This window comes from Pogoniulus pusillus, assembly GCF_015220805.1.
Source record: "Pogoniulus pusillus isolate bPogPus1 chromosome W unlocalized genomic scaffold, bPogPus1.pri SUPER_W_unloc_1, whole genome shotgun sequence".
Taxonomy (NCBI): Eukaryota; Metazoa; Chordata; class Aves; order Piciformes; family Lybiidae; genus Pogoniulus; species Pogoniulus pusillus.
This window is the reverse complement of record NW_026974535.1, coordinates 794,460-810,406: the sequence shown is the minus strand read 5'-3', so window position 1 is coordinate 810,406 and position 15,947 is coordinate 794,460. Positions and strand designations below refer to the sequence as shown.

The window sequence follows — 15,947 nt, the reverse complement described above, 5'->3', positions numbered from 1 at the left end:
TGAAGGAGGGAGTCTTGTGAAGGTAAGAAAGCCTCGTTTCGGCTAGAACTAATGAGTCAAGGCTAAAACAACAAAACACACAGTTTAATAATACATTTCAAAAGCTATAATGTCTGAGAGAAGACCTTTGTCGACTTAAATTTTAATATTAATGTATGATAATGAACCAAATGTCATACATGCTAAAACTATATAACTCATCTCGCCACCCAAATCATGCTAAATGCCACCTAGAAGTCAGAGACAGCAGACAGTTAGGGTATAAAACAACATGAGGAACGACTTTATGCGGCAGGGGGCAGAAAGACTGTGTTTAGCAGAGACAAGGATGCCCGACAGGTGGTGCTCCTTTCCCTCCACCCAAGAAGGGGGCATGTCCTTGGTAAGAATTTGTGCTAGTTTGAGCCTAGCAGGGATATTTTGGTGAGAAGAATTAGATTATAGGCTGTGAAAAGGATTGAGGTAAGGTTGAGAGGGGCAGGGGGAAGGTGCAGGGGTGGTTGAGAACCCCTCCTGGGGACTCAGGTTTCTGGCAGAGGAGTTGTGCTTCTGTATTACTTTTACCTTGTATATTTCTGTATATAATTATATATACTGTAAGTAACTGCTTGTATATTGTGCTAGCTGTAAATAAATAGCTTCATTTATATTCCCAGAGCCGACTGAGTCTAGTTGGGTACTTCTAAAGTGGGGGGGGCAGGGTACACCCAAACCACCTCATTCCTAACCCCCCTGGCCGATCCTCCAAACTCACCTTGAACATAAGGCAAAGTCTGGGATAAGGTAGAGGGGTGGGAAGAAGGTGGAAGGATGGTTGGGAGCCCCTCCTGGGGACTCTGGTTTCTGGGACGGATGTTGTGTTTCTGTAGTACTTTTTAACTTGTATATTTCTATGTATAGCTGTATATATTGTAAATACCTGCTTGTATATTGTGCTAAGCTGTAAGTATAAAGCTTCATTCTTTATTTCCAGCTTGGCCAAGCCTAATCTGGGTGATTTCATAAGAGTAGGGGGGCTGGTAACACCCAAACTGTCACAGTCATATGAAAAATAAACAAGTAAATAATTGTCCTGCTAACAAATACCATGTGCTAAAGACTACAGTCAGAAGTGTGTAATATTACCAAAAAGGATTAATATCGGTGACTTCTTACTGACTCACTCACCTTCCATTTCATCTATTGTGTCTACTTATGAGTTTTGCTTGTCATGCCAAACAGAGGCTTCAGTCCTCCATTAATTTAACTTTAAATTACATAAACAGTTCCATGGACATCAGATCAGTCACATGAATGAAAGCTAAATAGAAACATGTGGTTTCTCAACTAAAACTGTAGTTGCAGAGAAGACCAGCATATTTTGCAGTATTGAAAGAATTTTTTTAAAATTCTAAATAAATCAGGAAAAAAAAACACAAAAGGAGATGTTTCTGTGAGGGGTGTTGTGTTTCTGTATTACTTTTTAACTTGTATATTTCTGTGTATAGTTGTATATATTGTAAATACCTGGTTGTATTGTGCTAAACTGTAAATATAATGCTTCATTCAATTTCCAGCTTGACTGAGTCTAGTCTGGGTGATTTCCTTAAGTGTGTGGGGGGGTGGGTAACTCCCAAACCATCACATCCTTATTTTGGTGCTTCAAAGTGAGGCAAAGTAAATTTGATTGATTGTTAACTCTGGGAATTAAGAATGAAGCTATTTTGCTTACTGTGGGCTCTTGTGTGGCCAGTTATTAACTCTTTCTTTTACTGTTGGCTGACAGCCAAAATTGGTGCCGTTTTGTTTGATCTAACTTGGAGGAAGATTAAAGGAATGTTCCTTGATTTTAGAGAGTACCTTCTTGGCTGGGTTGGCTTGAATATTACTGATGCTGTTACCGAATCTGTTTTTAACGTGTCAGGAAATAATACACCTGCTGGAATTTATTCAACAGCTTTAATGCGAGTAATTTTGCCTAAAAAAGTTACCAAACCCCTGTACTGAATTTTGCTCATGTGATACAGTGGCATATTTGTCATGTGTGATCTTAGCCCTAATAATTCTGTTTTTACTATTAATGCTGGCATTATGTGTGAGACATTCGAATGTGGTTCCTTTAAGAAAAGAGAGGCTGAGATAAGCTGACCAGAAAACAAAAACAATGTCAGTTTGGGGGGAGAGCAAGGGGAGGCCTCCATGTCCACCACTGCAATTCCTCCTGCAGATTCTGGGACAACTGCCAAGGTCTCGGTTGTTGACAATAACATGGCAGGCAGCCAAAGAACAAGTCCAGCTGCTCAAGTCTCTGCTGTTTCTTCACTTAGTTCAAATCTTCCGGCAGCAGAAACCCTAACCCTAACCCAGATTCAAACTTACAGGCAGCAGGTCAGACTCTCAATAATTCAGACCAGCTAGAAGGAACTTCCAAATCCATTTCATCTCCAGCTTTTCTTGCTCCAGCTAAGACACAGGCTAAGATGAAACATTTGACAAAGAGTGATTCAAGAGAAGATTTAGTGGAGGGGGCCTCTGGTACACAAGAGGAGGAAGAGGATAAATACAGTCTTAAAGATTTACCCAACATATTCAGATCTCAATACTCTGATGAGAAAAGCTTTGTGAGATTGGCTGCCAAGAAGGAGGATGGCTCTGAAGAGTTTAAGAGTGCTCTTAGGAAAGTTCTGTTTCTAGGCCAGGGACAACAAGAACAACCAGAGCAAGAGGAGAAGGATGATATCCAGGATTCCAATGATCCCCTCAAAGAGAGCAGGAAAGTTAGAAAGGAATACTCAAGGGAATCAGGAGAGTCAATCCTAAGATGGCTGGTGAGATGACAGGTAGGAGACAAGTCTGCCAAGCAGCTAGGGCCACCCACAAAGGAGACTGAAGTGGACAAATATTTGACAAGTTCTCTCAGTAAGGTTAGTTCGTGGACACGCCGCCTGTTGGCTATGAGGTATCCTTCCCAAGATGATCTGCCATGGGCTGCCAAGAAGTGGAACACCATTGAGCAGGGAATTAAACTTCTGAAGGATTTTGCTGTGAAGGAAATGCTTTATGGGGATCATGTTCCTCTTGGAACAGGTCTCATGAAGAAGCTTATTAAGCTTCCTCCTTCATCCTATGCTAACATCTTGGCCAGCAAGTTTCTATCAAGGAGTGATAATGGAAAGCCTCTCACTTTGGTGAATTCACTGAACAATGAGGCAGAGAGAGGACAGTTTGTCATACTCTGCCCTAGTCTCTGCCATACAAACTCTGGGTGCAAAACCAAAAGATAGCATGAAAGAACTGAAGGAGGAACTTAAAACCTCCACATGCAATTTGGCAAATTCATCTTCTGAATGGGTGCATGTTTCTTTCATCAGGAACAGACACCCAACTCCTGCAAGGCAATTCCGGCCCAGGTGACAAATTTCACCTAGTGGGATGGTCAACCTACTTCAGTTCTTTCAAAGAGAGTCAAGGAACAGTGGAGTGGCAGAAACAGAGGCAACAATGCCAGAAAAGTAGCTGTCACTTCTTCAGCTTCTGAGAGCAACTGCAATTATTCCAACAATTGCAATTTCTGTCACAACACCACCAATCATTGTGTGCACCCCACATGCCATGTTCAGCATTAGGGGTGCCCTGCCTCCAGCCAGGAGGAGGAAAGGGATAGCGGAGAGAAACGAATCTATTGGAATGTATTCATTAGGTGGCCTGGCAGTTCAAAAGTTGGGCAATACAGGGCTTTAGTTGACACAGGAGCTCAGTGTACTTTATTGCCATCCAATTGCAAACAGACAGAGTCTATCACTATTTCTGGAATCACTGGTGGATCTCAAGAATCATAGAATCAACCAAGTTGGAAGAGACCTTCAAGATCATCCAGTCCAACCTGTCACCCAGCCCTATCCAGTCAACTAGACCATGGCACTAAGTGCCTTATCCAGTCTTTTCCTGAAAACGTCCAGGGACGGTGCCTCCACCACCTCCCTGGGCAGCCCATTCCAATGCCAATCACTCTCTCTGTCAAGAACTTCCTCCTAACATCCAGCCTATACGTTCCCCGGCACAACCTGAGACTGTGTCCCCTTGTTCTATTGCTGGTTACCTGGGAGAAGGGACCAACCCCCACCTGGATACAATGTCCCTTCAGGTAGATGTAGACAGCAATGAAGTCCCCCCTGAGCCTCCTCTTCTCCAGGCTAAACAACTCCAGCTCCCTCAGCCTCTCCTCATAGGGTTTGTGTTCCAGGCCCCTCACCAGCTTTGTCACCCTTCTCTGGACATGCTCCAGCACCTCAACATCTCACTTGAATTAAGGGGCCCAGATCTGGACACAGTACTCAAGGTGTGGCCTGACCAGTGCTGGGTGCAGGGGAAGAATAACCTCCCTTGTCCTACTGGCCACACTGTTCCTGATGCAGCCCAGGATGCCATTGGCTCTCTTGGCCACCTGGGCACACTGCTGGCTCATCTTCAGCTTACTATCTACCAGTACCCCCAGGTCCCTTTCCTCCTGGCTGCTTTCCAGCCACTCAGTCCCCAGCCTGTAGCACTGCTTGGGGTTGTTGTGGCCAAAGTGCAGAACCCTGCACTTGGCCTTGTTAAATCTCATCCCATTGGCCTCTGCCCACCCATCCAGCCTGTCCAGGTCCCTCTGCAGGGCTCTCCTACCTTCCAACAGATCAACACCTGCTCCTAGCTTGGTGTCATCTGCAAACTTACTGATGCTGGACTCAATGCCCTCGTCCAGGTCATCAATAAAGATATTGAACAGGACTGGGCCCAGCACTGATCCTTGGGGAACACCACTAGTGACAGCTGCCAACTGGATGTGGCACCATTCACCACCACTCTCTGGGCTCTGCCATCCAGCCAGTTCTTGATCCAGCACAGAGTGAATCTGTCCAAGCCATGAGCTGCCAGCTTGGCTAGGAGCTTCTTGTGGCAGACAGTGTCAAAGGCTTTGCTGAAGTCCAAGTAGACTACATCCACAGCCTGCCCCACATTCACCAGGTGGGTAACCTGATCATAAAAGGAGATCAGGTTGGTGAGGCAGGACCTGCCCTTCCTAAACCCATGCTGGCTGGGCCTGATCCCTTGGCCATCTTGTAGGTGCTTTGTGATGGCACTCAAGATTACCTGTTCCATCACCTTGCCTGGCACTGAGGTCAGACTCACAGGTCTGTAGTTTTCTGGCTCCTCCTTACGACCCTTCTTGTGAATGGGTATCACATTGGCAGCTTCCAGTCTTCAGGGACCTCTCCAGTGAGCCAGGACTGTTGATAAATGATGGAGAGTGGCTTGGCCAGCTCATCTGCCAGCTCTCTCAGCACCCTAGGATGGATCTCATCTGGTCCCATGGACTTGTGAGGATCCACGTGTCTCAGGAGGTCCCTTACTTCTTCCTCGTGGATTAGAAGGGGACTATACTGGACCTTAACTCCATCTGCCAGCATAGGAGTCCAGCTGTCCTGGAGACAACCTGTCCCCCTATTGGAGATTGAGGCAAAGAAGGTGTTAAGCACCTCTGCCTTTTCCTCATCCTTTGTCACTATGTTCCCCTCTCTATCTAACAAGGACTGGAGGTTGTCCTTGGCCCTTCTCTGCCATTCAGATATTTAAAGAAACACTTTTTATTTTCCTTGACAGCCGTGGCCAGCCTGAGCTCCAAGTGGGCTTTTGCCTCTCTAATTTTTCCTCTACAAGACCTAGCAACTTCCTTGAACTTTTCCTGGGACACCTCCCCTCTTTTCCAAAGGTGATACACTCTCTTTTTAATCTTTAATCCCTTCAGCAGCTCCCTTCCCATCCAGTCTGGCTGCCTCCCTTGTCGGCTCCTCTGCCGGCTCAATGGCACAGCTGCTCCTGTGCCTTCAGGAGTTCTTTCTTGAAGCAGCTCCAACCTTCCTGGACCCCTTTGTTTTCAAGGGCTGTTTCCCAAGGAACTTTCTGAGTTAGTTCCTTAAATAGGCTGAAGTCTGCCCTTCCTAAGTCCTAAATAGTTATATATAAGTTATATCAAAATTTTACTTTAAACATATTCTCTCCCTTGTATTTTCTTCAGGAACACAAATCTGACCTCCTATAAGTACTGGCTTTGAATTAATTCAGTTAGCTGAGATAGAAAAATGCCTCCATTTACTGAAGACTTGGAGAAGATTGCTTCCCTTGCATGGCCTTACCTCTGTCTGAGAATCCATGGAAGCTGTCATCATCCACTCTGCAGGCTTCCATCAGGCTACTGAAGAGGGTGCCAATTGGATCCAATGGATGTCCTACCCAACCTTCAAGATTCGTTATTGAGGTTACACCTTTGTGGAGAAGTTCTATGATAAAAGATGGAGGGAGGATGGAGGGAAAGCATTCATGTTAACCTCTCAAAACAATTATAGAAGTAAAACTGATTAAAATTATCTCAGTATAGATTTCAAAGTATTACAAATAGCATCTGCTTCGAAAGAAAATAGTATCTTTCAGGGTGAATTCATTGCTCTTTCTGAATATATTGAAAGAGGGAAAAAAGAAAATGGATGAATGCTGAACATTTTGAGCACTGGCAAAGTACATTATGGGTCAAAAATTTCTTTGCTTGATACCAATACCTTCTCTGAAAATGTCCACTTAATAATTATAGCAAAGACTTCTTGGGTAAAATATTCACAACCATTCCCTCACTCAAGAGATACAGTGCCAGTTTTACATTTCAAGTGAATTTCATGGCACCAAAATGTTCCATTTTAATAACTAAAACATGAGCTTATCTTGCATCTAAATATTTATTGAAGTAGTATAATCAGAATGATGACTCCTAAAAAAGCGGAGGGGGAGAAAGATAAAATGGTTAAGTGAGGTTACAAGAAAATATGTCCTTTAGGTGCATTTTTCTGTTATTCTAATATTTCAGTCAACAAATGGGTGCTTTCTTTTGTAGCCCTGATCCGTCGATCTGTCACAACATGAAAAAAATGTTTAGCACAATGATTTGAAAGAAGTGTGGCTGTGGTAATAGAGCTTAGAGATTCTCCAAATCCCTTTTATTAACTGAGGGTCTTATAGCAGAAAGACCACAATTCCCAATTTTTTTCTCCTATACACATATGCACAGCTGAAATATGAGAGATCAGACACTGTTCCAGTTTGGGCCATGAGCATACCCGGTGCTGGTGAACAGAATCAACTCTTACCCCTTTTCAGGAGTGTGAATGAGGATACTGCATACTGATCAGAAGTTTTAAAGATAAATTATATTTACAAGAGTATATATACAAAAGGCAATCAGGTAGAATAAAATCCACTAGGACCAAACTACCCTTCTAGAATCCTCCACTCCTTCCACCCTCAGTCGGCCTGAGGGTAGGCTGAAACCACCCCTGCCTCCAGATGGGCATACAAGACCTCAGTGACTCAACTCCCTGTCCACCAACTCCCCCATGAACGATAAGATAAGGGCACACACTGCTCAAAGATGTGGAAGCAAGAGAAGCAGGGAGGAGAAGGGGGAAGAGATCAAGTCAGGCAGTATCTTTTAAGCTGTGATACCAGAAAAGGAATAGAATAAAAATATTACAATATCCTGGGATGGGACTCCATCCCTATGGTTTTGTTTAAGGTGGACCTAGGATCCCTCAAACTATGACACACACATTATGGGTGACCATTTAAAGAAACAAGGAACAAGTAACAAGGGAGAATGGATGCAGGTGCCTGCCAGAAGGAGCAAGAGAAAACCCTTCCAGCCATCCTCACCTCCTCAGTTGCCCTTGCACAAGATATAGGGCACTAGAGGTTGAGGGTGAGGTGGTTTTGGAGGAGGCAGAAGCATCACTGGCTGGGGAGGTGACTGAAGTAAATCAGTTGCCCGCTCACATCAGAATGAGTACTCAAAAGAAAAAGAGGAGGGTAATTGTTATTGGTGGTTCCCCTCTGAAGGGAGCAGAGGGCCTCATATGCTGGCCAGACCCCTTCCACAGGGAGGTCTGCTGCCTCCCTGGAGCCCAGGTCAGGGATGTCACCAGGAGGCTGCCTACTGTAGTGCAGCCCTCTGATTACTATCCCTTGTCGGTTATACAGGCAGGAAATGAAGTTGATACCAGAGGGCTAAAAGCTATCAAAAGGGACTTCAAGGCACTGGGAAAAGCAGTTGAGGGAGGGTGCTAGTGTGCTAGTTTGAAGCAGGGTAGAATGTTTTGGTGAGAAGAACTAGATCATAGGCTGTGAAAGGAAAACAATGGTGATGTCTGCTTCCCTCAGAGTCTTGCTGAACAAGAAATGTAAACATTAGATAACACTCTCGCCATTTTGTGGCACTCTGCTTTGGGATTCTGACTGAGCTGCATCTCCCTAACCTCACCTGCCACTCACCTTTGCTTCTTAACCTCTTGGCTGAACCTCTATTCTTCCTTAGGACTGGGGTAAGGTTTAGAGGAGTAGGGGGAAGGTGCAGGGGTGGTTGAGAGCCCCTTCTGGGGACTCAGGTTTCTGGGAGGGGAGTTGTGCTTCTGTGTTACTTTTACCTTGTATATATCTGTATATAACTGTATATATTGTGAATATCTGCTTGTATATTGTGCTAGTGTGCTAGTTAGAAGCAAGCTGGAATGTTTTGGTAAAAGAACTTGATAACAGGCAGTGAAATGAAAAACAATTGTGTCTCCTTCTCTCACAGTCACGCTGAGAACTCTGGGAAGAAGTAAACTTTCTCCGTTTTGTCGTCGTCTTCTGCCTTTGCCTTCAGACCTAGTCACATCTCATTAACCCTGCTCCTACTAACCTTGCTCCCTAACCTCTTGGCTGCACCTCTCTTCTTCCTGAGAACTGGGGTAAGGTTGAGAGGGCCAGGGGAGGTGTTGGGGTGGTTTGAAAGCCCCTCCTGGGGACCTTGGTTTCTGGGAGGGGAGTTGTGCTTTTGTATTGTTTATCCTTTGTATATTTCTGTATATAACTGTATATAACTGTATATATTGTAAATAGCTGCTTGTAAATTCTGCTAGCTGTAAATAAATTGCTTCATCTATATTCCCAGGGTCCGTCTGAGTTAGCTGGGTACCTACAAAGTGTGGGGGGTGGGGTAACCCCCAAACCATCACAGCTAGCTTTAAATAAATAGCTTCATTTATATTCCCAGAGCCGGCTGAGACTAGTTGGGTATTTCTAAAGTGTGGGGGGGGTGGGTGACACCCAAACCATCACAGCTAGTTTGAAGCAGGCTAGAATGTTTTGGTGAGAAGAACTAGATTACAGGCTGTGAAAGGAAAACAATGGTGATGTCTACTTCCCTCATAGGCCTGCTGAGATGCATAAAAACATAAGCCAAAACATAGATAACACACTCGGCATCACTCTCACTCGGGCTGCTGGCTGGGCAGCATCTCTCTAACCTCACCCTCCATTTTGGACTAACCCACTTTACTTCCTAGCCCTTTGGCCGAAACTCTATTCTTCCTTGGGACAGGGGGACGGTTGAGAGGGGTAGGGGGAAGGTGAAGGGGTGGTTGAGAGCCCCTCCTGGGGACTCAGGTTTCTGGGAAGGGAGTTGTGTTTCTGTATTACATTTTACCTTGTATATTTCTGTATATATTTTAAATATCTGCTTTTATATTGTGCTAACTGTAAATATAAGCTTTATTCATATTTCCAGAGTCAGCTGAGTCTAGTCTGGGTGATTTCTAAAGTGTGGGGAGCGGGGAACAAGTTGTGTAAGCCCCCACACACTCACCTCGTGTCTCCCTGGGGTAAACCCATGTGATCTCCATATTTGGGGAAAGTCCAGGCAAGTGCCTTCTGCCCAGTATGGTACGGTTTGGCTAACTGCCAACCTGACTGGTCATTCTAGTGGCCAAAGGAGCCATTAATCTCGTCCCACAGTCAATAAATAGGGATGCACAGGTAAACAATGTGCTCGGACCCCATTGCAGCGCTCAGCTCAGCTCTGACTCACCTGCATGGCTCAGACACATGCTCTGACCCTCACTTGCAGTGCCCAGCCGCTCAGACCCTCAGGCATAGACCCTGCATCGCTCAGCCACTTGGATGCCATTGTATAGCTCTGATGCTCAGAGGCTCAGACCCTCATGCTCTGACTCACTCGCAGCTCACCTGCCTGTGTATCTTTCTTGCAGAGCTCATTTAAGCCTGCACATATATATATGAGGAGCCTATAGCCTCCTAAGCCAGCTGTGCACATCTGCATGCTACTGCATTATCAGGACCAGATCCTGCATTGCCTTTACATACGGAGCTCAGACTCCTAGCAGCCACGCACACTTTGCATGCCCACTGCCTACCATTGCCTGGTAAGTGCCGTTGCCGCTGAGATAACCAGGAAGCAGATTCCGGATTGTCTGCACACACACACACAGCCTGAAGCCACGAAAAACCGTGCCAGAGACAGCACGATATTCTCCTGAAAATCCTGCCAGATGAGAATCCCTGGACACAGCATCCAGAAGAAGCCAGCAGCACCAAAGGCAGAGATTGCCTCTTCGCCAGGAGAAAAGGTTAGAGAAAACCTATTTCCCCAAACTGGGAAGATTTATCCTCTCCCATCAAACCGGGAAGATTCCAGCCTCCAAGTCCACGGGAAGATATCCCCTGAACTCTGGACACTAGGCACAGGCTGTGACGCAGCCCCAGAGGGTGATTAATAATTAATAAGAACTGTGAGTAAAAGCTTTAACACCTCTGTAATATCTGTTGCCTCTGCCGTAGAGCAGAAAGACTTTCAGCCCCCTCCACCAGGCAAATAATATAAAGATCCCAAACGGCATTAAGCCGTGGGGAAAACTCTCTCTGTTTATAGATTGAATGTTTGCTAGTTAAATAACAAATTCCCTGTACATATTTTATCCTAAATTGTTTTCATAACCGTGTACTGAACTTTAATATTAATATACAGTGGTTGGGGGTGGCAAGAGTTCAGAATACTGAATTTAATAAATCTATATTTTTATATAAAATTATATTGCCCCAATTAATTTCTCCCCTCCAACAAATACGCGTAGGTAATGAGAATCCCCCTCTGCAACACAGACATCTAGCACAAGCTACCTGGTTGGTAAATAGTAGAGGTTCAGTAAACAGAGCAGGACCTGCACAATCAGACTTGGTCCAAACAGTAGATGGTGATAAAGTCCTGTTGTACGTGAAAAGAATCTGTTAGGGAAAACTGTTTGGGTATTTTCTCCTCCGAGCAAAGGGAAACCTGTCAAAGGAGTGGTGTCTGCTGAAGGTCCTGGTCACACCTACTGGGTAATGCAGGAGAATGGTGAAATCCAGTGTATTCCACCGAGAAATCTAACCTTAGCCAAAAGAGTTTAAATTCAGAGTGTATAATACAAGCTGTTAGGAGTTCTAGGTACCATCTGTGTCCAATGAAAGAACCTACGAGAGAATCTACAGTACGTGAGCACGAACCCAACATCACCTGGGAGTCCCTGTTCTCATCTCATCTGTGAGGAGACAAAACTCTTCTGAGCTTTTGAATCACCTACATCTGAGATAGCCAGAATGAAGTGTGAACTGAACTTGTAGCATTCATTAGTCTAAATATTGTTTTAGATCAGATAGTTCTCAGCAATGCTGTGAGTGAAGTGGACAGGGGTGGATTCTGCTAGGTTGAAGCAGGATACAGTGTTTTGGTGAGAAGAACTAGGAGGAGCCAGAAAACTACAGACCTGTGAGCCTGACCTCAGTGCCAGGCAAGGTCATGGAATAGGTAATCTTGGGTGCCATCACAAAGCACCTACAAGATGGCCAAGGGATCAGGCCCAGCCAGCATGGGTTTAGGAAGGGCAGGTCCTGCCTCACCAACCTGATCTCCTTTTATGATCAGGTTACCCACCTGGTGAATGTGGGGCAGGCTGTGGATGTAGTCCACTTGGACTTCAGCAAAGCCTTTGACACTGTCTGCCACAAGAAGCTCCTAGCCAAGCTGGCAGCTCATGGTTTGGACAGATTCACTCTGTGCTGGATCAAGAACTGGCCGGATGGCAGAGCTCAGAGAGTGGTGGTGAATGGTGTCACATCCAGTTGGCAGCTGTCACTAGTGGTGTTCCCCAAGGATCAGTACTGGGCCCAGTCCTGTTCAATATCTTTATTGATGACCTGGACGAGGGCATTGAGTCCAGCATCAGTAAGTTTGCAGATGACACCAAGCTAGGAGCAGGTGCTGATCTGTTGGAAAGTAGGAGAGCCCTGCAGAGGGACCTGGACAGGCTGGATGGGTGGGCAGAGGCCAATGGGATGAGATTTAACAAGGCCAAGTGCAGGGTTCTGCACTTTGGCCACAACAACCCCAAGCAGCACTACAGGCTGGGGACTGAGTGGCTGGAGAGCAGTCAGGAGGAAAGGGACCTGGGGGTACTGATAGATAGTAAGCTGAAGATGAGCCAGCAGTGTGCCCAGGTGGCTAAGAGAGCCAATGGCATCCTGGCCTGCATCAGGAACAGTGTGGCCAGTAGGACAAGGGAGGTTATTCTTCCCCTGTACTCAGCACTGGTCAGGCCACACCTTGAGTACTGTATCCAGTTCTGGGCCCCTCAATTCAAGAAAGATGTTGAGGTGCTGGAACATGTCCAGAGAAGGGCAACAAAGCTGGTGAGGGGCCTGGAGCACAAATCCTATGAGGAGAGGTTGAGGGAGCTGGGCCTGTTTAGCCTGGAGAAGAGGAGGCTCAGGGGTGATCTTATTACTGTCTACAACTACCTGAAGGGGCATTGTAGCCAGGTGGGGGGTGGCCTCTTCTCCCAGGCAACCAGCAATAGAACAAGGGGACACAGTCTCAAGCTGTGCCAGGGTAGGTATAGGCTGGATATTAGGAAGAAGTTCTTCACAGAGAGAGTGATTTCCCATTGGAATGGGCTGCCCAGGGAGGTGGTGGAGGCACCGTCCCTGGGGGTCTTCAAGAAAAGACTGGATGAGGCACTCAGTGCCATGGTCTGGTTGATTGGATAGGGCTGGGTGATAGGTTGGCCTGGATGATCTTGGAGGTCTCTTCCAACCTGGTTGATTCTATGATTCTATGATTCCATGATTACAGGCTGTGAAAGGAAAACAGTGTTCATGTGTACTTCCCTCATAGGCCTGCTGAGATGCATAAAAACATAAGTCAAAACATAGATAACACACTCAGCATCACTCTCACTCAGGCTGCTGGCTGGGCTGCATCTCTCTAACCTCACTCTCCATTTTGGACTAGCCCACTTTACTTCCTAGCCCTTTGGCTGAACCTCTATTCTTCCTTGGGACTGGGGTAAGGTTGAGAGGGGTAGGGGGAAGGTGAATGGGTGGTTGAGAGCCCCTCTGTGATGGTTTGCGTGTTCCCCGCCCCCCCATGCTTTAGAAATCACCCAGACTAGACTCAGTCGGTGCCAGAAATATGAATGAAGCATATATATACAGCAGCACAATATACAAGCAGATATTTACAGTATATAGAGTTATATACAGAAATATACAAGATAAAAAGGTAATACAGAAACACAACTCCCCTCCCAGAAACCTGAGTCCCCAAGAGGGGCTCTTAACCACCCCTTCACCTTCCCCCTGCCCCTCTCAACCTTACCCCAGTCCCAAGGAAGAATTGAGGTTCGGCCAGATGTTAAAAGCAAAGGTGGGTTAGACCAAATGGAAGGTGAGGTTAGGGAGATGGAGCTCAGTCAGCAGCCCAAGGCAGAGTGAGACAAAATGGCGAGAGTGCTATCTAATGTTTTCCTTTCTTCTTTCCAAACTCCTTAGCGAGACTTCTGAGAGGAGTAGACATCACCATTGTTTTCCTTTCACAGCCTGTAAGCTAGTTCTTCTCAACAAAACATTCTACTCTGCTTCAAACTAGCACAGGGGTCCAGGAGGGTTGGACCTACTTCCAGAAAGAACTCCTGAAGGCACAGGAGTTTGGAAAACAGGGGAGGTGTCTGTGGTGGAGGGTTGCACAGACCTCAAATGGCTATGTTTACAGATCTATTCATGCCCAGACATGTTGTCCCCCCAAAGGGTGTTGCCCTGCTTATACTTGGGGTAAACAAGTTAAGGGGGACAAAGGGACACAGTAGCCTTGGTGCCTTCGAGTCTGGGTTGCCTCCTCGAAGGTTGAAGTAAACACATTGTGTAAGCTCACACGCCTAGGGTGGGGAATCCACCTGAGCCCTCTCCATATTTGGGGGTACCGGACCCTCGGACTTCACCTTATTTGGTATGTTTTGGCCTGTTGCCAAGCCCTCATTGGACAGAATTGTGGCCCAAGGACCATCAATTGCAGGGTCAAAACTCATAAAAGGGACAATTCAGTATCCCTGCTATCTCTCACTTCTCGCATCTCGCACCTTGCTCCTATCCTGCCACCCTCCTCCACCTGCTGCTAGCCACTTCCAGCCGCTTTTGGGGACCACTGTCGCTGCGTGACTCCAGCCCATGGCACCAGCCCAGGGAAACTGACAAAGGCACTCCTGGCCAGCCGCTGCTCCAGCCGCCGTTCCCAGCTTGACCATGCCCATGGAAGCTCCAGACAGCGCGCCCCAATAACCCCTTAGCTAATCTATTCAAACCCACAATATTTGGGATCATCGAAATTGACTCCAGCCAGGGAGTAACTGAGCAAACTCGATCTAAGCCAGCATACACTCTCAATAACTTACCAGTGGCACTTTCATGCCACAGACTCTCTTCCTAAATCCTTTCAAACCCTTGCTAAATTCCCAATTTGCTGTACACAGACATTCTGTAATATAATCTCGGAACCGCATACAAAGAACTTGTGTGGGGTAGCTGTAAATAAGTTTGGGGAAGGGGGATTCCTTGTGTATATAATATTAATTATTTAAAGCCTTTTAAAATTCGGCCTCATATTTCATTCCCCCAAAACCCAGACAAACCCCTCCACGACAGTGTCCCAGGAAGAGTTCAAGGATGTTGCTAAGTCTTGTAGGAAAAAAATGAGAGAGGGAAAAGCCAATTTAGAGCTTAGGCTGCCACGGCTCTAAGGAGAATAAAAACTGTTTGTATAAATATATGAATAGCAAGAGAAGGGCCAGGGGCAACCTCCAGTCCTTGTTAGATAGAGAGGGGAATAGAGTGACAAAGGATGAGGAAAAGGCAGAGGTGCTTAACACCTTCTTTGCCGCAATCTTCAATAGTGGGACAGGTTGTCTCCAGGACAACTGGACTCCTGTGCTGGCAGATGGAGTCAGGGTCCAGTACAGTCCCCCTCTAATCCACGAGGAAGAAGTAAGGGACCTCCTGAGACACATGGATCCTCACAAGTCCATGGGACCAGATGAGATCCACCCTAGGGTGCTGAGAGAGCTGGCAGCTGAGCTGGCCAAGCCACTCTCCATCATTTATCAACAGTCCTGGCTCACTGGAGAGGTCCCCGAAGAATGGAAGCTGGCCAATGTGATGCCCATCCACAAGAAGGGCCGGAGGGAGGAACCGGGAAATTACAGACCTGTCAGCCTGACCTCAGTGCCAAGCAGGGCCATGGAACAGATTGTCTTGACTGCCATCACAAAGCACCTACAGGATGGCCAAGGGATCAGGCCCAGCCAGCATGGGTTTAGGAAGGGCAGGTCCTGTCTCACCAACCTGATCTCCTTTTATGATCAGGTTACCTGCCTGGTGAATGTGGGGCAGGCTGTGGATGTAGTCTACCTGGACTTCAGCAAAGGCTTTGACACCATCTGCCACAAGAAGCTCCTAGCCAAGCTGGCAGCTCATGGCTTGGACAGATTCACTCTGATATGGGTCAAGAATTGGCTGGAAGGCCAGGCCCAGAGAGTGGTGGTGAATGGTGCCACATCCACTTGGCAGCAAGTCACTAGGGGATTGAGTCCAGCATCAGTATGTTTGAAGATGACATCAAGATAGTAGCAGGTGTTGAACTGTTGGAAGGTAGGAGAGCATTGCAGAGGGACCTAGTCAGGGTGGATGGGTGGGCAGAGGCCAATGGGATGAGATTTAACAAGGCCAGGTGCAGGATTCTA

The 15,947-nt window shown here is 46.4% G+C and overlaps 1 protein-coding gene across 2 annotated transcripts in view; it reads right to left on the bottom strand.

The window, feature by feature from the left end:
* The window catches only part of LOC135173779 (zinc finger SWIM domain-containing protein 6-like), a 474,519-nt gene that overhangs the window by 156,267 nt on the left and 302,305 nt on the right, over positions 1-15,947 (bottom strand). For both annotated transcript variants that reach the window (XM_064140924.1, XM_064140926.1), the window contains exon 8: positions 6,156-6,299. In XM_064140924.1, the coding sequence (XP_063996994.1) occupies positions 6,156-6,299 (144 nt within the window). The remainder of the gene's footprint in view (positions 1-6,155; positions 6,300-15,947) is intronic.